Raw genomic sequence first — 20,033 nt, 5'->3', positions numbered from 1 at the left:
GCCCACACAGCCTGGCCGCCAAGACCCCTCGGAGGCCCCTCCTGAGGACATGTTGCTGAAACGCCAGCTCCTAGGCCGGGCCGGGCCGGGCGAGCTCGGTGGGGTCCACTCTGCCCTCGCGGCTGGCCCACTCCCGCTCCGCGCTGGGGCTGGCCACTCTGCAGGGAGGTGGGCCCTGCCCAGACCTCCAGCCCGGCTGGGAGGGGCCGGGGGGCCTGGGCAGGCTGGGAGGCCTCAGCCCCCATCACGGCTGCACCTGAGAGCCTGGCCTGAGGCGGGTTCAGGCCACGCGGCCATGTCCACTCCATTTCTGGGCCTCAGGTTGGTGTTTAGGCCAACAGGCTCTGGCCGTGATGGGTGTGCAGCGGCCGGCCTTCCCTGTGGGCAGAGAGCCCACGGAGGGGACACAGGGCCTGGGCCAGCGCCCGCCCTGCTCAGGACACTATGTTTCCCTCCGACCTTGCTGTCTCCGCTTCTGCCTCTCAGCCCAAGCCGGCGTCCACCACCTGGACAGTGGCATCTGACGCTCCGTTCCCTGCCCCGAGGCGGCCGGGGGAGGTCTTCCTGAACTGTCTGTGATGACAGCCACGACAGCCCTGAGAGTGGCCGACGCGTCCACAGAACATGTGCCTGCTCCTGTGACCAGATACGGATGTCAGCAGGTATGAAATCCCACTTGATCCTCCTCACAGCCCTAGGATGCAAGCCAGTATCACTGGTCCCGTTTTACACATGAGGAAACTGAGGCACAGAATAGTCAGGTGACTTGCCCAAAGCCACACATTGGGTAGGCAGAGCTGGTTGCAGCCCTAGAGTCTGGCACAGGCTGGGGGATGGGCGGACAGGGGCCGCCGGCCATGACAGGGCCCAGGGGAGGAGGAAGCATAGAGGAGCCCCCAACCCCACCTCCCGGTCCTGACAACAACCCGGATGGGCTCCAGGACACCCTCCCCACAAGTGTCCCCTGAGCAGCGTCCAGCCAGGCCACTCTGCCCTAGGAACCAGGAAAGAGCTGGCTTTTCTGCAAGAGCAGGGAGACCTGTGGGTGAGTGGGCTGGCTCAGAGCCTCGAGGACAACCTGGAGCAGAGGGGTCTGCCCACCTCCTGGACCCACCAAAGGCCCTGGGCTGTGCTGCAAGGCCTTGTGTCGTAGCCCCCATCCCCGGGGCTGGCTTGAATGGCCATTGCTCTTCTCGAATTAAGGCCGTTTCCACACCTGGGCACAGATGTGACGAGCCAGGCCCTGGCTCCGCAGTTAGGAAGCAGACGGCTCCCGTGCGAGCCCCACGCTGCGCCTGGCCTGCAGGACGTTCAGACCCAAGTGTGGTGAGTGACCAGCCCACGTGCCTGGCTGGCCCACCGACGTCCACGTGCCTGGCATGGACCTGGCACCTGCATAGTGCTCAGGTAACGGCTGCCTGAGTGGACGCTTAGCACCACAGGAGCCTACCCCCTTGCACCCCTTGCTGTGCAAAGACACGTCTGCGCCCCAAGGGCACATGGCCCTGGGCACCAGAGCAGCACCGCAGTCCCCACCCTCATCCCAGCACGGCCTCCAGGAGAGGCCTGGAGTGGCTGCTGCCTCCCATTCTCCATCCCACCTGCCCGCCGTGCAGGCAAACGCCCCCCATGTGGCCTCATCAGAGGGGAAGCCAGGGCTGCCAGCAGGTCCCGGTTGGACAGTGGGGTCTTGTGGGAGGGACCCGCCAGCTTATCAGCACCCTTTCCCCCAAAGGGCTCTTCTCATGGTACAGCTACTGTCATTAACAAGGGGGCAGGAGGACATGGGACAGGCAGGAAGACAGGGACAAAGCCAAGGGAGGCAGGCCGACAGGTCAGGGCCCCCGGCAAGCTCAGCACTCACTGACTCGGGACAGGCAGCAGCCCACAGTTAGGGGACCAGCCATCCTAAGGTTTGCACTGAAAATCCCACATCCCAGGAAAATCCAGACAGTTGGTCACCCTACCCAATGGTTCTGGGTGACAAAGGGGACAGTCTTGGCTAAGCTCTGGGCCTTGGGTTGGACTTGGATTTGAGCTCTAGGGACCAACATGCACTGAGCACTTACCAGGGCAAGGCCCTGTGCCAGGCGCGTGCCCTGAACTCATTGGTTTCATCTCGAGTCTTGTGGGGTCCTTAGTTTGTAGTTGACCAGGATGAGACACAGGGCGGGCAACTTGCCCGAGGTCACACGGCTGCTCCAAGGCCTGTCCAGGAGCACGTTTGTGTGTGTGCACACGAAGGCACCTCCCCACACACCTGCATGGGATGCTGGGGGCACTACCCCCTCCCCACACACCTGCACGGGATGCTGGGGGCACTGCCCCCTCCCCACACTCCTGCACGGGATGCTGGGGGCACTGCCCCCTCCCCACACACCTGCACGGGATGCTGGGGGCATTGCTCCCTCCCCACACACCTGCACGGGATGCTGGGGGCACTGCCCCCTCCCCACACACCTGCATGGGATGCTGGGGGGCATTGCCCCCTCCCCACACACCTGCACGGGATGCTGGGGGCACTGCCCCCTCCCCACACACCTGCACGGCATGCTGGGGGCACTCACACAGGGTCCCTGCAATAAGCCCAGTTGCTTTTCTCTCTTCACAGCAACGTTCTGTTTGCAGCTGGCGCAAGTCCCTGGTCATGCTGCCTTCACTATCTTATTAGATTTTGTACTGGGGGAAGGGGACTCACTCTTTTTAAAATTATAGTCATAATTCCAGCTAAGTGTGTGAAGTGGAATTGGCTTCCTCGGGGGAATCCTTCAATTTAGCTTTCAACTGTTCTTAGCACCTGGGACTGCTCCCTCGGGGTGACTCCAAGTGAGAATCTAGACCAGAGCCGGGGGCTACATCGCCTCGCCGGGCTCCAGTGAGAAGCGTCCGTGGGCTGGAAGGCTAACGTGCCGCTGTGGGCTGGGGCTCTGCTGCCTCCGAGAGGCCAGGACTCGACCCCGCCAAGGGGCAGGGAGAACTGGGTGCTCGCGGGCATGTCCCCCCCACACCCTCCTCGCCGCAGCCCCGAGACCTGGCCTGCCCATCACGGTCGCAGCAATCAGCTCCTCCTGGGACCACAAGAGCCACCCACCCTGCCTGGCACTCACACCGAGCTGGCAGGATGGAGCCCTTGGTGGGGCACGGGAGGTGGCAATGCACCTCCCCGACGTCCCTGATCTTAGCAAGACTCGCCGCAGTCAGGCTCGGGACGCCAGGTGGCTTCAGAGGCCAGGGAGAAAATAAGGAGGTGGCAGACGGGGCGGGAGTCGGGGGTCTGAGCTCTGAGTGCCACCATCTCCAAACACACTGTGCCAGCCTGGATAACACAGGCCTGCAGACCCATGCCTGAGTGAGCACCACACCTGCCAACTCCAGAACCAGGGGCCTAGAGTCCCGCCTCTGGTATATTCTGCGTGACCCCGGGAGCTGGCACAGTGACCTCACAGAACAGCTGTGCCTGCATGAGAACCCGGAAGTGTCAGCAGCAACGAAGACTGTCCCTGCTGCTGAAACTTTCACAGCTCAGACTAATGCCAACCTGGGCCCCAAGGCCTCAACAATGAGTTGACTCTTGGAAAGTCCCTTCTCCTTGCCCGAAAATTCTAGAAGGTGGCACAAGGCTGAGAGCGTGCTTAGGAGTTGATGCTCTGAGTGCGAATCCAGCCCCCAGCCATCTGGGAGGCAGGAGAGTGGGGGGAGGCCCAGGACCCAGCGTCAGACACCCGAGGTGGGTGCTGCCAAGATGCCACGGGCAGGTCCCCCACTCTGCCCTCTCATGTCCTTGTCTATAGAGTGGGGTGGGGAATGGGGTTCCCGTCACCTGGGGCTGCTTCAGACACTGACTGGGACACCCTCCGTGCACCTGCCGTGCTGGGCACACACAGAGTCCCCAAAGACAGCACTACCGAGATCGTTCCTGCGGCTGCCGGGGAGACGGTCAGTCTCCAGCGCCGTGAGCTGGCCTGAGCCTCAGTGTTCTCATCTGTGCCAGAGACTCTCACCGCTACCAGTGTGCGCGGTCGGTTTGGACACAGTGTGCCTGCAGGCTGGCAAACGCCGCACCTGGGAGAGCCCTGGGCACAGACCAGGCTCGCGGCTGCACCTCCTTCCCTCCTGAGGTTTCACTTTGGGGACCAAGAAGCCAATGCACAAGGAAAGGAAATGAGGGCCCAGACACCAGCGGCACCCCCGAACACCCCAGGAAGCTCAGCCCAGCCTCCCGCGCCTGCCCAGAGCCACGACCGCGGCGTGAGGCTCAGGACCCCGGCGAGGCAGTCCCAGCAGGCACAGTGGGCAGAACTCAGCCTTTAAAGTTCCCTCAACATCTGGGTTGGAATAAAACAGGTTTTCTGCTCGACCTCTGTCCACACCCCAGGTTGGAGGAACCAGGACCCACGTGGCAGGCAGAGGGCCCCTCCCCTTGGTCCCCGAGCAAGCCCAGCTGCCCCTTACCCGACGTGTCGGTGCCTCTTGCCATCCTCGCCTGCGCCCAGCCTGTTGAGTGACGGGGACCGGCTGCGGGGCCCGGGGATGTAGTTCCCGATGGTCTTCACTGCGCCATCGGGCCTGCTGGGCGTCGGCTGCAGCAGCTGCGGCGAGAGGCTGCGGTGGGAGGCGGCTGTGGGGCACACGGCCCACTCCGGCACACTGGCGTTGAGGTTGTTGTCGCTGTTGGAGCGCAGCAGGACCCGGGGGGCGGCCAGCGTATTGGGGGGCCGCCGCCTCCGGTTGGAGTATGCCGGGGCCTCTCGGAAGGGCACTGTGGGGGAGAGGACAGGGACAGAGGTGGGTGAGTGACTCTGAGCTGCGGTCAGCACCGGCCTGCATGCGTCCAAGCCCCCATGCGAGCCAGGGGAGGGGGCTGTGAGTTCTGTGCCCTGTCCCCAGCGGGACCCCGCCAGGCCAGAACTCACCCCTGGCACAGAAGCAGAGACAGGTGGGGACTCAGAACGTCCCCACTGCAGGGAGACTCAAGCCAACGCTGCACATGGAAGGGACGCAGGGTCTGAGCTTCCATCCGGGCAGCCCAGGAGATGCCGGGCAGCCCTGACCCGAGTGAAGATGGGCCGCCCCACCTCACTGGGCAGCCAGGACCCTGAGCTGGGGCAAAGCTCCTCTTCCTGAACTTGGCCTCTGTGATGGGCTGCATTTTGACATCCACCCCCACTTCATTTGTCAAAGTCCTAAGCCCGCCCCCCGCATCTCAGAATGCGACGGTATGTGGAGATGGGTCTTTACGGAGGTGATCAAGGGTAGGTGGTCATTAGGGTGGAACCTAATCTGATAGGACTGGTGTCCCTACAAGAAGAGGAGATCAGGACACAGACACACAGGGGGACGACCACAGAGGACACAGGGAGAAGGCGGACATCCGAAAGCCAAGGAGGTCTCAGAAGGGACCAACCCTGAGACACCTTGATCTCCAACTTCCAGCCTCCAGCCCGTGAGACAATACTGTCTGGTGTTCAAGCGGCCCTGTCTGTGGTGCTCCGTCACGGCAGCCTGAGCACAGCAACAGACTCCAAATCCACTGGTCGCGATGAGTCCACCCCAACCCTAACCACGAACACTCCTTCCTCTGTGCCATCAGCCTGGTCACAGGAGGGGGCAGAGGTGGACACATCTCATCTGGCTTCCAGTGGAGCTCTAGCTGGCGCAAGGCCCCCGCTGTCCTGATTCAATGTGCCCAGGGGCTCAGAACGAGGGCAGCAGCCCCCAGGAGCCCTGAGGGGTGGCAGCCACTCCCCGCAGCAGCCTGGCTGCTCAGAGGGCTGGAGCCTGAAACAGCGCTGTCCTTTCCAGGACAGAGCACCTCCAGGAACGTGGCCCTCCGAGCTGCAGGGCAATGGCAGATGCCACTGACCGCCCGAGACGCCAGGCTGCTGCCAGCTCTTTGATGCCCAAGGCAGCTTTTCCCATCGGCCACAGGATTTACACACTGGGGGTGGAAGCTACACCGGCTCTAAAGTTCACGCTGCCCACGGCCAGGGCTGCCATTTGGCAAACAGGAAGCTGTGTGGCAAGAGAAAGCCATGTCCTCCCAGGGGAAGTGAACCTGGGGAAGAGACCTTAATGCCTCAAAGGAGAAGAATGTCACAAGTAATTTAAGACACAAGTGGTACTAGCAGAAGTTCATGGGGACAGAGGTGGCACTGGCAGAGCTCATGGGGACAGAGGTGGTACTGGCAGAGCTCACGGGGACAGAGGTGACGCTGGCATGGGGACAGAGGTGGTGCTGGCATGGGGACAGAGGTGATACTGGCAGAGCTCACGGGGACAGAGGTGGTACTGGCAGAGCTCACGGGGACAGAGGTGGCGCTGGCATGGGGACAGAGGTGGCGCTGGCAGAGCTCATGGGAGACAGCCATGGCCCAGCGCACCTGCCCCACCTCCCCAAGTGAGGGCAGCCCGGGAGAACAGAGCCAGCAGCCAAGCCTGGGAGGCCGCACAGAAAGGCACAGGCTCCCTGGGGACGCACGTTTGGCTCACACAGTTGGGCTTCAGTACAGCTGGTGAGAATTTGGAAGTGACGCATCGGGGAGGTCACAGCCTCCCCAGTTAGGCAGCAGTACACTGCACTCCCCTCTGCTGTCTCTGAAGCCTTCTGTCTGGGAGGACACACCGCCAAGCCGCCTGGGCTCTTAGCTGGGACTTTCATCCCCTCTCGGCTTCTCCAAGCAAAGGAATTCCCGAACGCCGAGTGGGAGGCGGAGGCTGGCAGCCTCCTCCCTGGACGCCTCTATCTCGGGGCCAGAGGCCGCCCTCTCCAGGAGCTTGGCCAGGTCCACAGCTGTCACCCTGAGAAAGACCTCCTCCTGGGGACGGTCCCTGAGTTCATGTTCCGCTGGTCACGTGGGAAAACCACATCAGTTTCCCTCCCCCTGAGAGGGCAGAGACTGACAAAAAAAAAAAAACTTGTGGAATGACTGAGCGTCCACCACTGGGCTCTGGAAGACGCAATTGGCTGCGAGAGCCTCTGGGAGATCCGGGAACCGCCTGCCCTGGTGGGGGTGGGGTGGGGTGGCTTCAAAGACCTTGCAAAGGGCCGGCGAGCCCAGCCTCAGACAGCAGCCACCTGTCACGTACAGAGACCACGGGCCGGAGAGCGTATTGGTGTGACAGTCAGAACTGCAAGCAGAAACAGCAAGCGGAGGGCAGCCCCAGAGCCCCTCAGCCTCCCGGAGCACCCGGACAAGGCCGGGGCTCCCCCTGACCACGTGGAAGGGACCCCACATGGCTCCCGGTCAAGGAAACACTGCCTCCCATGACTGACAGACACTGCCTCATGCCCAGCCTCCCTGTCCCCTGACAACGCAGCCGATTCTCTTTGACCCCTGTGCCCGGGAAGGTATTAATACTGTTAACAGCAAAGCAGTGACACCTGGGAGGGTCCTGCCCTTGTCAAGACAAACACAGCAGCAAAGAGAAGTCTATGAAACAGCAGAACAGACACAGAATTAACCTAACACCGTAACCCCCAGGGGAAATTTTCGTGCTGTTCATGGCTTATGAAAATTGAAATCCCAGCAGGTAATTTTTGGTGAATATTGTCAGAAAACAGGCACAGATCAAAAACTCTGTTTTTTAAATACATAAATGCCAAAGAGTGTGAAGAGCAGGGACTTAGAGAGGGAGAACTCACGTGGTGGGGGACACTCTCAACAGATTAAAGGGGACGGGAACTGGGGCATTTTCAGAGACATTTTACCCTGAACAGCAGCGACTCCCTCAGATGGAATCACATAGGTGACATTAGGGTGAACATTTTAATGAAAATTATCTCGCTTAATTACAAAGATTCATATTAAATTAGTTTCTGGAGCACTGAAATTTCTTCAGTGTTCATTTTACGACGAGCTTGGGCTGGGAAATACCGTCCTAATTTCTTTAAAGTCACATCTTCATCAATCTTCTGGTTTCACAAAACGAGAGCTCTATGACAAAACTAATCTAACTGCAACCATCCATGGAAAGGACGATTTTTGTGAAAAGGGTTAAAAATAACTCTTTTCCTGTCTGAAAATGATTAATATTCCACCCAACTGTTTCCTTCTTTCAGGCAATCTGCAAACTCTTAAGTGGGTGGATATTTTCTTAGCTGTCTGAACATGTGTTTATTTATATATATATTTTTTCCCCACAATAAAAATCACACAAGGTATGACAAAAAGCGGATGCACTTTTAAAGTCTGCCACGCCGCCTTCTCCATCCACTCCCTGAAACGGCAGCCCTGGGGCAGCCATGCAGAGCTGAGCGTGGTCCGGGAGGCGTCCCCCCGTTCGGCACAGCCGGCCATGTGCCCGACCTCCCTCAGCAAGTGCCTGGCAACCCTCCGGTAACCGGCAGGCTCGAGTCAAAACTTCCTTTATTCCTCCTAGGACTTAGTTCCTAACGAGCTCTGTGGCGCGGTCGCCACGGACGGGCATCCTGGAATGTGCAATTCCACCAGGCGCCGGAGGCTTGACAGCCTCGTGCAACGGAACGGCACCTTCGACCGTGTTAATATTCCAGACCCACTGCAACAAAGCCGTGTCATGAACCAGAAGTAATTATGCCCTTGCATGACACGGCTTAACAACCAGTAATTTCGGGAGGCACTGGCGTCCCCCTCTGCCCCCGAGGATCAGTAAGAAACGGCTAATTCCCGCGCCCCGGCTCCCTGCGGCTGCTTCCTTACCTTCCTTCTTGGTGAAGGCATTTAACAAAGACTTCATTTTCCCTCTGACTTTGGCAGCGGTCCGCTCATTATATAACCTTCTCGGATGGGAGGAAGGAGAGGCGCGCGGCCCGGCCCCTCGGTGCGAGAGCGGCTGGGACCCGGGGAGAGGTGGCGGGCGTCTGGGCTCGGAGCACTGCCGAGCATAGCTGGGCACGCCAGACCCGGCGCGCTGGTGACAAAGCCCACCCCATATTCTGTCTGTCAGCTGGGAACCAACTGTGCGTAGACTGGGGCTGCTCAGAGCCGGCTACCTCTCCCTGCGCTCGTCATGTGAGCCGAGCCACTCCGCTTTTGTGCTCAGGGCATCTAGGAAGAGGCACCGCGGAGAGCCAGCGCGGACCGGCGTCCTCAAGCTGGCGGCCGGGAGACGCCGGGAGGCATTTGTGAGCCGGAGCCCCACTTATCCGAGGAAAGTCGGGCTGCTGACGGGCGCTCCATCGCCTAGTGGCTAAATATAACCCGCTGTGCTTTTCTATTTTTTTAAAAAAAAAAATTTTTAGAAGAAAAAGCCAAGTTTGTTTGTCAGCGAGCAGATGTGGCAAGAAAGTTAAAGGGAACAAACACCCAAGTACCAGGCAAGCCTCGCGCCAGCCCCACGGCACCCAGGCAGACCCGGCCAGCGTGCTGGCATTTCTGAACACGACCCATATTTCCGCTGCAAAGAATCAGAGACAGTACCAGTCACTTCTCTGCCCTCCCCCACGTGGTAATTACCCTGCAAAAAACAGGAGTCCGCCCCTCCCACTTTTTTTTTTTTTAAAGCAAGAGATAAGAAAACAATTAAAGCGAGAGCCAGGCAAAGCTGGCGCTGACTCCCCAGGCAGCTGATAAAAGGAGCCCTTCCCTTCGGGGTCACATTTCTCTAGCATTTCCACCCCACGGAAGTCTAGGCGAGGCACAGAAAGACCCCCCCCCCAGGACACACTGCAGGAGACAGTCACAGCTGCAAAGCGAATGCAGAGAGGCGGGGCTTGCCGGCGGCAGGTGGGACTCAGTTATTTCTGCACGAGGAGAAAGGTCTTCGGAAGCTAAATGGAACATCCCAGGGGCAAGGTTCTGTTGCTCCCAGCGTCTGTCGGTAGCTGGGGCTGTAATTAAGTGTGTGTTTTTTTGGTTGCTAAGAGAACTGCTTCCAAAATTTAAAAAAAAAAAAAAAAAAAAGGAAGAAACACGAGACAAGATGAGGAGAAAGCGACTGGAACACGGAAGTTGAATTCCATATGGTCGACACGCCTCGTGTCAACAAAATGGCAGCGTGCGAGGGAGCGTGTGCGCGAGCGTGCGTCAGGAGCTGGCCCGGGCCCTCCCGTGCGGCACGCTCGGGACAGGCGGCACCTCGCCACGGGGGTCCCCCGGCTCAGGGAGAGCAGAGACGGGCATGGGCTCCGGGTGCGTGCCCTGTGCCAGCTGAGCACCTAGACACTGTCCCTTATTAAACTCACCAGCCACAGCGAAACCCTGCTCTGGGGCCTTTCTTACCCTGCCCTGCTGCAGCCGCCCTCAATTCACAGACCCTCGTTGGGGCCATGCCTGAGACGTGCACTAAGAGAACCACCGACGTGTCCCACACAGTTCATGCGTCTATCTCCCTGGACATTTGGGGCAAGGTTGAAGAGCTTCCAGAAGAACCTTCCTGGGATGCACACAGTGTCACCAACAAGGACACATCTGCTTTTTGTCCCACTTGAGGGGAGTAGACAATGTGTCCTCTGGGTAGACGTGCCGGGGGTGCTAAAGGCATGGTGGGCATCACGGTGTGCTGGCCAGAGGCCCAGCCGCCTGCCTGGTGGGGGACGCTGTGGGGCTGGGACAGCGATGCCATAGGGTGAGTGTGTAAATGGACAGCCTCCAGAGGCTGGGAGACCCAGCCAGCTACGCGCCCGGCCATGTGGGCCCGGAGGACTCGCCAAAGCTCAGGGAATTCTCTGGGAGGCTCAGCAATGCCCAGCTCCCTCCCTCCGTCAGTGACCGGCGATTGATACCCTCCCACAAGCACACAGCCTCCTCCCAAGCCAAGCTTCTGTGCCAGTCACTGCCCTGGTGCTGCTGCCTTTGCACGATCCTGGGTTGGCGAGGTCGGGGACTCGCTCTTGTGCCGAAGGCCAGTGGTGACCCTCTGTCTTTGGCAGGTCTGTAAGCCACGGGTGACCTTGGGTAGAGGACATGGGGAAGCAGCCGCTCCCCTGGGGGCCAAGTGACCATCCCGCATCTTTTCTGACTGGAGAAGACCGGAACAAGACACAGCCTTCCTCCCTTTGCCGGGGCCTCCACCTTCAGACACGCTGAAGGACTGATGAGAGGTCCCCGCCCAGTCTAAAGCAGAGAAGAACCAGAAATCCCCAAACAGGGCCATGCAGCAGCACATACACATGGCCCGGATGGGAGAACCCTCAGCTGCCGTTGCCGCCATTGTATGCGGAGCAGCTGGCCCCATGGCGCGTCTGCCCACAGCAGGAGCAGAGTCGGGGAACACATGGGGCTGTGGCTGCTGGAGAAGACAAGGGAGCCTTTCTAAGACTCGGCCCTGTCACCAGGAACAGGGCTCGCCGGCCTGTAGCGCAGGCAGCAGGCTCCGTGCCCGCGCCCACCCCTGCATCCAACGTCCCATCAGGGTTTTGGACCTGAACCTTCTGCAGACCCACAGGGTACAACAGCAAGATCAAAAAGAACCCAGGTTTCCTCGGACTGCACGGGACAGGGTGGGGGATACCACGAGGCTTTGGATGTAGACAATTTGGGGAACCCCAGGAAACACCCCCATGCTGAAGGATTCCTTTCAATTCTTTTAACAAGCAGACAACTCTTCCAATCCCCACTTGGAGGAAGCTGAGCAAACCACTCAAAGATCAGGAGCAGCAGCTAGGTCAGACTCGTGTGCAAGCCTACTGTGTGCCCAGCCCTGGGGCAGGCTCTGCCACTCGGGGTCGCATGGTGAGAACCTGGGGTCTCGGGTTCTCACGGCCACAGAAATCCTGCCGGAGGAGTGGGGCCATTCCTGACACTGCCCTCCTGGCCACCTGTGGGCACGCTCTCCTTGAATACTTCCAGCGACAGGGGGCTTACCACTACTACCGTCAGAATAAATGTTCAAGCAAGCATCTGGGGTGTGGGCCCTCACAGGACTACAGCCACACACTTCCGGGTCTGCCAGGCAGCGGCACCCCACCCTGGCGGGGAATGCTGGCTCGGGGCCCCCAGACACGCGTTGCCTTCCCCTTGCCTCTCCCTAGTGGACACTGACCACTTCCAGATCCGACGCGAGGGCCGCGGCACTGAAAGCACAGACACCTCTCCAACGGACACACAGCCATCCACACCCTTCAGGGCGTCTTCCATCCGAGCCCTGGCCCCAACTCTCCTGTGGGAACATCGGTCAGCAAGCCTCGCCGCCTTGGGAAGCGGCGATCAGTACATGGGCGTTTATTTTACCCGTGTTTCCATGAATGTGTCTGCAGCCTGCAGCCTGCCCTGCCTGCTTGGGTGGGGGAGAAGTTCTGCAGGAATAAATGCTCATGCAAGCGTCTGGGGTCTCGGCTGTCACGCAGCTGCTGCTGCACACTTTGGGTCCCACCGGGAGAGCGGGCTCACCGTGTTGACAGTCTGCACCCTCCTGCCACCAGCACGCACGCTGGGCTCTTCACCCTCTGAACCACAGGCCCACAACTGACCCAGGTGACCTTGGAGGGCTGGGTCACAAAGGCAGAGGCTGGGGGCAGAGCTCCACCTCCCCAGAACACCAGGAATCAGCTAACACCACTTCCGTCTCTAAAACAAGGATACTGAGGACAACTAAGAGCTAGTAGTTAAAAATAAAAATTAAGACAAAGATGGAAGATGAAATTTAAAACCCATTTTTCCCCAAGGCTTCCAAAGGTCTTTTTCTCCGCTTAATTCATCCCCTGATGGAGCCTCAGACTTGGAGAAAGTTCCTGTGGCATCTCCCCCTGGGCTCCCTGAGACCAGCTGCAAGGCACGAGATGCCTGTGGTCCTGAAAGGCCAGGGGTCCTGAGGGGTCGGACAGCCCCGCCTCAACCACAGGTGTGACTGCCTCAGCCCAAAGGGCAGCTGAGCTCTTCCTGCGTCCACCCTCAGACCCTCTGTCCCCTACGAGCCCTTCGTGGAGGACCTGAAATGACCCCGGAGGCCTGTGCTGGCCACATTCCTGCAAGTGCAGATGGGTTTATTTCAAATGGATTTTATTCCGGAAGAGGGAGCACCTGGCAAAGAAGGACTTCCGGGTCTGCACCGGGTGCCAGGGGTGGGGGTGGCAGACAGCGGGAATCTAGACGCTTAGTGGTGGATCAGACCCCTGCCCGCCCACCCGGCCACCCCAAAGCCGGGGACTGTTCCTTGTCCATGGGCAGGTGAGAACCACAGGAGAAAAGATCAGAGGGAGGCTCCCAAGTCGGACTGTTTTACAGGAAGGAGGGGGTCACCCCAAACTGAACCCCAGCCTCCCAGCCTGGTCCATTAGCCGCCAACCTGGCTGCCCTCAGCCCAGCCCCTGTGCTGCCCCTTGGTGAGACAACGAGCCAGTCCATCCGTCTAAGGCCCCTCTTCCCGTCCCACGAGCACCTCACAGACTCACCCCGTGCACTGAAGCACCCCTCAGACTCCCAGACTCCCTAAGCCCTTTATTCGCTGCATCTTTTGACAACTGCCTGACAACAGGCTGAAAATAATTTCCCTTCTTGCATAAAAAAAGGCTCTCACATGTCGGGACGTTTCAGGGCGCTCTGAGGGCCCTGCAGGGAGGACGTGCCAGGTGTTACAAACACGCCTGGCGAGACGCGGAGGGGCCGATGGGTCTTAGACCGGCAGGCGGGAACGACAAAAGCCCACCTGCATGCTGGGGCTTCGGTGCACGTGTGGTTTGCAAAGAGTGGGACGTGCAGCCGGGTGGGGTCGGCACTGGCTTTGCGTCTCATGCCCTCTGCAGAGGCAGGCCGGTCGGGCACCCCTGCCCTCAGCGTCCCCATCTGTAAATGGGGGTGACACGACTTATCTCAGTGCTGCCTGTGGGGACCACCCAAGCTCGTGTCTGAGGCGCTGAGGACAGGGGCTCAGCACACCCAACGCTCTGGAGCGAGAACTTCCAGGGACGAAGCCCAGCTCTGCAGGGTCATGTGGTCTCTCTGTGCCCCTGTCTTGTCTGAAAAATGGGGACGTTAATGGTGCGCTCCACAGGAGGGCTGCCAGGGTGAAGTCAATCAGCATTTGTGACACGGCCTGGACGTTGGGGCTGTCAGTGAGCTCTAATAGATACGTTTAATTAAAAATAATCTGCAAGCAGAGAGCCAGGCAATCTCCCCTCCCCCTCCCTGCCCCCATCTCTGTAAGAAATAAGCCCCCCTCGCTTGCTCGGAAGGTGTTCACGTTATCTTTTCCAGTGTTGCCTCCTCCGGGAAGTCTCCCTGACTGACCCTGTCAGTGGAGAGACCCCCGCTCCAGGCTCCCGTGATAGCAGTCAGCCTTGGGCATTTCCTGGTGCCAGGAGAGTCCAAGCTCCTTGAGGGCAGGTTCCACGCCCAGCTGCCCCCGTTACCCTGCAGCCGGGGTGCTCCCCAATGTTCTGCATTGAACGAATGGATGAGTGAACCAATGACAACAGGAGGTGGTGAATTCTCGCTTCTAGTCACTTTACCAGGGACACCAGGCTGGTCTCCAGTTGTGCTGGTCACCTGAGGCCAGAAGCCACCTCACGTCTCTGCTCCGACCCTGCCCCCACCCCGATGCTGGCCCAGGGCCTTGCACGACCCAGTAGAGGCCAAGCGAGGGCTTGTGCTAAACCATGGCCACATGCCGGCTGCCCCCGGGCCCCTGGAGGCCTGTGCTGCAGGCTCCGTAGGCCAGCCCTGCCCTTGCCCCAGGAGCAGGTGCACCAGATGTGGGTCAGGCCCGTGTCCTCAGAGTCCCCACTGCACCTGCAGCTCCCTGCGGTCCGAGTCCCGCCTGCCCAGTGAGGAGACACCCAGGGCTCATCCTTCAGCTTTCCCAGCTGCGGGGGTCTGAGCCCATCAGACGCGTGGGCCTGGATCACCCTGAGGGAGCCGGCGGGTGTGGAACTGGCTCTAGAACAATGTCAGGTTTCTGCCAGCGCCTGCGACGTCCAGCAGCCTCCGTGGTGCCATGACACGGCGAGCTCCACGGAGCAGCCCGCGGCGGGCTGGACACCCGGCTAGCCACACACCTCCCAGCTCCGGCTCGCTGCCCCCTCGGAACACCGCGCCCAGCTTAGAGTCCTGCCCTCCCTGCATCAATGAGCCAGAGCGGACGCTGCTGCTTGCAACCAAGCCCCTGCCTGACAGCGCCTCTGAGGCCCCTGCCCAGAGCCGGGCACCAGCGTCTCTACGGGAGAACTCCGGTCTCAGGGTGCCGAGAGTATCCCCACGGTGCCTGCGGGTAGGTTTCTGGGTTCAAATCCTGCTGGGACCCGTCCACAAAACGTCTCCAGACTTCCAGTAACGAAGCCAGCGCAGTGATCGATGGTGCCGCCACACAGAGCTGCTGTGGGGACTGGGAGCTGACGGGGCGCAGTAATTAGCACCACGTCCACACCCGTGACTGAAACTGGCTGATTATCTCCGACCGTCTGATTATGACGACAGCTTGCGGGGAGCATGGGGTCCTGACAGGCCTCCACGGTCTCTCTGGGCAGCCCAGACGGCTACAGGCCGCAGACATCAGTGGGGCCTCTGGAGACAGGGTCCCAACCTACACTGGGACAGGGTGGTCCCCCAGAACCCAGGGTCCTCTGCCAGGAAGGAGCCCCACATTCCAGAAGCAAAGGCCAGCCTGGGGCTAGGCTGCACCCGCCAGGGCACGTGCACAAAGCTTTGCGTTCAACTGAAGCCCTGGCCAGAAACCCAGGTGTGTGACAACCAAGTCAGAGGAGGAGAAGATGAGACGTGGGGATGCGGGAAGCAACACTGGCAAACCTCGGGGTTCTGGGGCGGGTGCCCTGCTACCCCTGGGCGTTTTCCCACGTCTGCCTGAGCATGTGCTGAAGCCTCACCCCACACTTCAGGGGGAGAAGGCAGAGACAAGGGTGGCTAAGCAGGGGAGATCAGAGCCTGCCTCCACCTCAACACGAACGCAGGGGAAGCGATTCGGCTCTGACTCTGGTCAGATGGGAGGCCTGTGGGGAGCTGAGAGGAGGAAAAAAACTCCAGAGGGTCTCAGTGGCCCACCAGCCCCGCCCTCCACTTTATGTTGCAGAAACAAAACGGATGCTGAGAAAGGGAGCGCGAGAGCGAGGGCCTGGCCTCCCGCGTGGCGGCAGGTGCTGGGCAGGTACAAGCCAGAGCGGGGGTCTGCCTGCCCATCCCCCGCGGAGCTGACACAGACCTGCTTCTCTCCAGCGTAGCTTTAGATAACTGCAATTTAAGTATTAGTAGGCAACGTTTCTCCATCTCACAATAATTGTTAAATGAATCATACTTTTATAAATAACGCGAGATATAAAAAGGCGTCTCAGCAATAATGCGGGGTTATCTTTGCACAAAGATGTAGGTGTCTGTGGCGTGTGTAATGCTCCCGTCGCTGGAGTCATTGAGGGAAGCTTTGCTCCTGCAGCAGCCGTGGAGCCCGTGGAAAATCGGGGCGGGGGGCGTGGAGGAGCAAGCTGTGGAACGTCCCTGGCGGGACAGGGTGCTGAGGGGGCTGGGACAGGAACTCCGGAAGGCACCATGCACCAGTTTTCTGGCCCTGAGTCGGGCTTTAGGTCCAAGACCACGGCCAACGAGTGAGTGGGGAGGGATTCTGGAGGGTGGAAATGGGGCCGACCACAGAGGTTGGGGGTCTCCAAGGCACTTTCTAGAAGGATCAGAGACTCCAAACCTGCCCTCCCTCCATGCAGCTTTAGCCTCTGCCACAGGCTCCCTGCAGAACCTTGGCCTGTCTGAGCCCCAGGACACTGAGGAAGGGGTGGGGACAAGTGGCCTGCGATTGCTTAAGGGGTAGCCCTTCCGAGAGCAGAGACACTGAGGACACTGGGACTTTCCACAGGGGACACGGAGGTGCAAGTGCTGGGACGAGTCACCCAAACCCTCAAGGACATCAGCCGCTCAGTCAGGAAGCAAACCCAGGGGCCTTGATGTGGGGCTGAATGGGCTGGGGGCTCATGGAGGACCCCAGGGGGCCAGGCTGAGTGTGCAGGAGCCAGAGCCGAGTGACAGTCCCAGGGACACCATGGCAGAAACGGGAGGCCCCCGGCTGGCCCCTCTGCCATCTGTCATGGAGACACCCAGACTTGACGGAGCACAGCCAGGTGCCTGCTTCCCAGAGCCGTGCTGGGGATTTGGTGCCTACTGGGTGCAGGACGGAGGCACAATGTGTGCTGCACGAAGGCCAGCTCTGCAGCTGTCACCGTGATCACAGGCAATGAGGCCAACGCAGGAGCCCAGGTGGAACCAGAGAGAGGGAGCCTGACACAGGCCCCAGGGCTCATTCCTGCACGTGGGGCAACAGCATTGCAGGCAGCAGGTGGCCGAGGTCGAGGACAGCAGCAGGACAGCCACTGCTGTTCCCGGAGCCTGGGCCAGCCATACAGTTGGTAGGGCAGGGGGAGGGGAGTGCCCACTGCCTAAAAATGAACTCGGGGGACCTCTGGGATGGGTCTAAGGGACCTCACAGCTTGTTAAGAAACAAGGCCTGACTCTGGACCTTCCTGCCTGTCCCCAGGCCACCCGGGCTTCAAGGTGACCTTGGGAGACTAGTACATGGTACAGCCTGTCCTGGGAACTTGAAGCCCAGCTGCCAAGGCCCTTGGGTCCCAGAGTCTGGTGGAGTCAAGGCCACACCCACCTGTGGCTCCTGAGGTGACAGCCTGTTGCTTCATGCTGGGAACTGCCACCCACGTCCACGGCCACCCCCAGGGGATGGAACGGCCGCCGGTGCCCTCCCTGCCCTGTCTGCTCAAGGGGTCTGTGCTCAGCTCCCAGGGCCAGCCGGGGCGTGCCCCTCCCTGAAGCCCTCCTGGGTGCAGCGCAGCAGCCCCCAAGCTTGCGTTCTCGGGCCACACCCTCAGGGCTGGGCCAGGCCCACTGCTCTCCTCTGCTGGGCTGCCTGGACAGGACCCAGGCACATCTCTGAGCGCCCAGGGGGCAGCGCCTGGTGGATGGGATGGGAGACCTCATAGTGGGGGTAGGAGCATCCTCCACCTTCGGGCAGAAGACCCCGGCATGGCTGGCTTCCCTGCCCCGTCCCTCAGTGTCAGCCCTGAGTCCTAGAGTTACTGCCAGGACGGCCCCGCCCCCCGAAATGGCAGGACGCCCGAAGGCTCCCGTGCAGACCTCAGCGTTACAAAGATAGCCACCTTCGGGGAATACGCCAATTACCAACAGCACTGATTAGAAAAGCCAAGTCCTACGCGGCAGGAGCCGGATCGCCGGGCTGGGCCGCCCTCTTTCTGCAGACACTGACCCTGATGGGGTCCTTGTTATAAAATGAAACATGGGTTCGCACGAGATGTGAGTCCCAGTCAGTCTCTGACTCATGCAGGGATGCTGGGACTCAGTTTCCTCATCTGTTGAGTGGGCTGGCCAGCCCCCGTCCTGCTGGTCTCAGGAGGTCTCTGAGGGTCCCACGGGCTAGAGAACCCCAGGGAGGGGAGGCTTTAAGATTCAGAGCCAGATTGTGCTCACTCTGGGACCTCGGTGCAGGCTCAGGGAGCAGCTCCCCCGGCCCACTCCACCCCGTGCAGTGCAGCGGCCCCTCCTGTCCTGAGCCACACGGGAGTGGGCTGCCTGCCAACTTCCCTCCCCACAGGCCGGCCCAGCAAGGTGGAGAAAGGGCTCTCGAAATTCAGGGAGGAGTTGCGCTTGGATCCCAGCCGCAGGGTAGGGTGCCCACGTGCCAGGGGCCGTGAGTGAGCCCTAGACGGTGGACAGCCCACACCACCGTCCCCTCACAGGCCTCCAGGGACCGAAGCCATCCTGTCTGCTACCCCCCTTGTGTCTGGACCTGCCCCTCACGCAATAGGCCCCCGCCACCTCCGCCTCCATGACCTGGACTCGCCTCCTGGCCTCCGCCCCTGCTGCGCCTGCCCCTGGAAGTCCTCTGTGCCCCTGCCCGTGGCTGGCCATGTCTAACTCCAGCCCCTAAGCCCTCGCTTTTAAGGCCACCTCCTCAAGGGGCTGTCCTGAGCTATCCTGTCTGAGGAGGTGCCCTTACTCTATCTTACCCCCTCGTTATTTTTCCTTCATTGCACTTGAAGCCATGTCATTTTTGAGTTTTCTCATGTGGTCTTTCTCCTCCCAGTAAAATGTCTGAAAGCTGAGGACGGGGCTGAGTCTGTCTTAGTCACCACTTCCTCACCAGTGCCAAGCCCAGCCCCTCTAGAGGATATCTGACATCTTCATCTAACAAATGAATAAATAAATGGAAGGCACTTTCCCACCTCCCACCCTGAACTTTCACTGTGTTTGCCTCACTATAGGAACTCACTATGTGAAGAGTTTCTAGAACTCTTCCCACCATGCATGAACACTGCCTCCGACAACTGGGGCCTTCTGGAAGGCCTGGGGCAGGGGAGAGGTCGCCATATACTTTTCTGTGCTGGGGATACAACACGAGACTCTACACAAAGTGGGGAATTACAAATATGTGTTTAGTTATCATAAGTCTGTGCCTGCCCATTTCAACATCTGGGTCGTCTGTGATGCTGCTTCCGTTAGCTGTGGTTTTCTTTGGTTACATGCCACACTTCCTCCTCCTTTTCATATCCAGTAATTTCTAATTTTATACTGGACATTGTGATTGTCATGTCATAGAGACTCTGGGTTCTGTTATCTTCCTCTGAAGCGTGTCTTGCTTTGCTAGCAGGAGTGTAACTGTCACAGCAATGCCTCATCCTGCAAAGGCATGACTTTGGGCTTTGTTGGGGGCATCTCTGTCGTCTGGTCCTGGATGAAGTCCTGACTCCTAGGGCCCTTCCAGGGCTCCAGCAGGAAGCCCGATGTGTTCACCAAGCTCCTCTAACATGGCAAGACTCGACGCTAACTCTGTCTCATCATGGTGAAACCACTGAAATCTCCTTGTGGCTCCTTGACTTTAAGCTGCTGTTTCCCACTGGGCCCCAGGGACACCCACCCTGCACATGCCAGGTCAGCAGTCGGTCAAGAATGCAGGAGGAATTTATGTGCAAGCTTCGGGGCTCTCCTCTTTCCAGGATTCCCCTGACTCCAGCCACTCGGGCGGCTCTGACTCCAACCTCCAGCCTCTGAATCCCCAGCCCGGTGAGAAATCCCTGATTAATGGGGGCCTCACTGGGGGAGGGGGGAGCTCTGTGTCTGAGGGTCCCTGCACCTCCA

The 20,033-nt window shown here is 59.8% G+C and overlaps 1 protein-coding gene across 1 annotated transcript in view; it reads right to left on the bottom strand.

Annotated features, from left to right (window-relative positions):
• LOC123642167 (SH3 and multiple ankyrin repeat domains protein 3-like) overlaps positions 1-20,033 on the bottom strand; it is a 322,145-nt gene that overhangs the window by 118,483 nt on the left and 183,629 nt on the right. The window contains exon 11 of the mRNA XM_045557074.1: positions 4,453-4,759. Coding sequence (XP_045413030.1) covers positions 4,453-4,759 — 307 coding nt within the window. The remainder of the gene's footprint in view (positions 1-4,452; positions 4,760-20,033) is intronic.

The sequence above is a fragment of the Lemur catta genome, chromosome 7, assembly GCF_020740605.2.
Source record: "Lemur catta isolate mLemCat1 chromosome 7, mLemCat1.pri, whole genome shotgun sequence".
NCBI lineage: Eukaryota > Metazoa > Chordata > Mammalia > Primates > Lemuridae > Lemur > Lemur catta.
The sequence above is the reverse complement of the archived record's forward strand: the minus strand, read 5'-3'. Positions and strand labels throughout refer to the sequence as shown.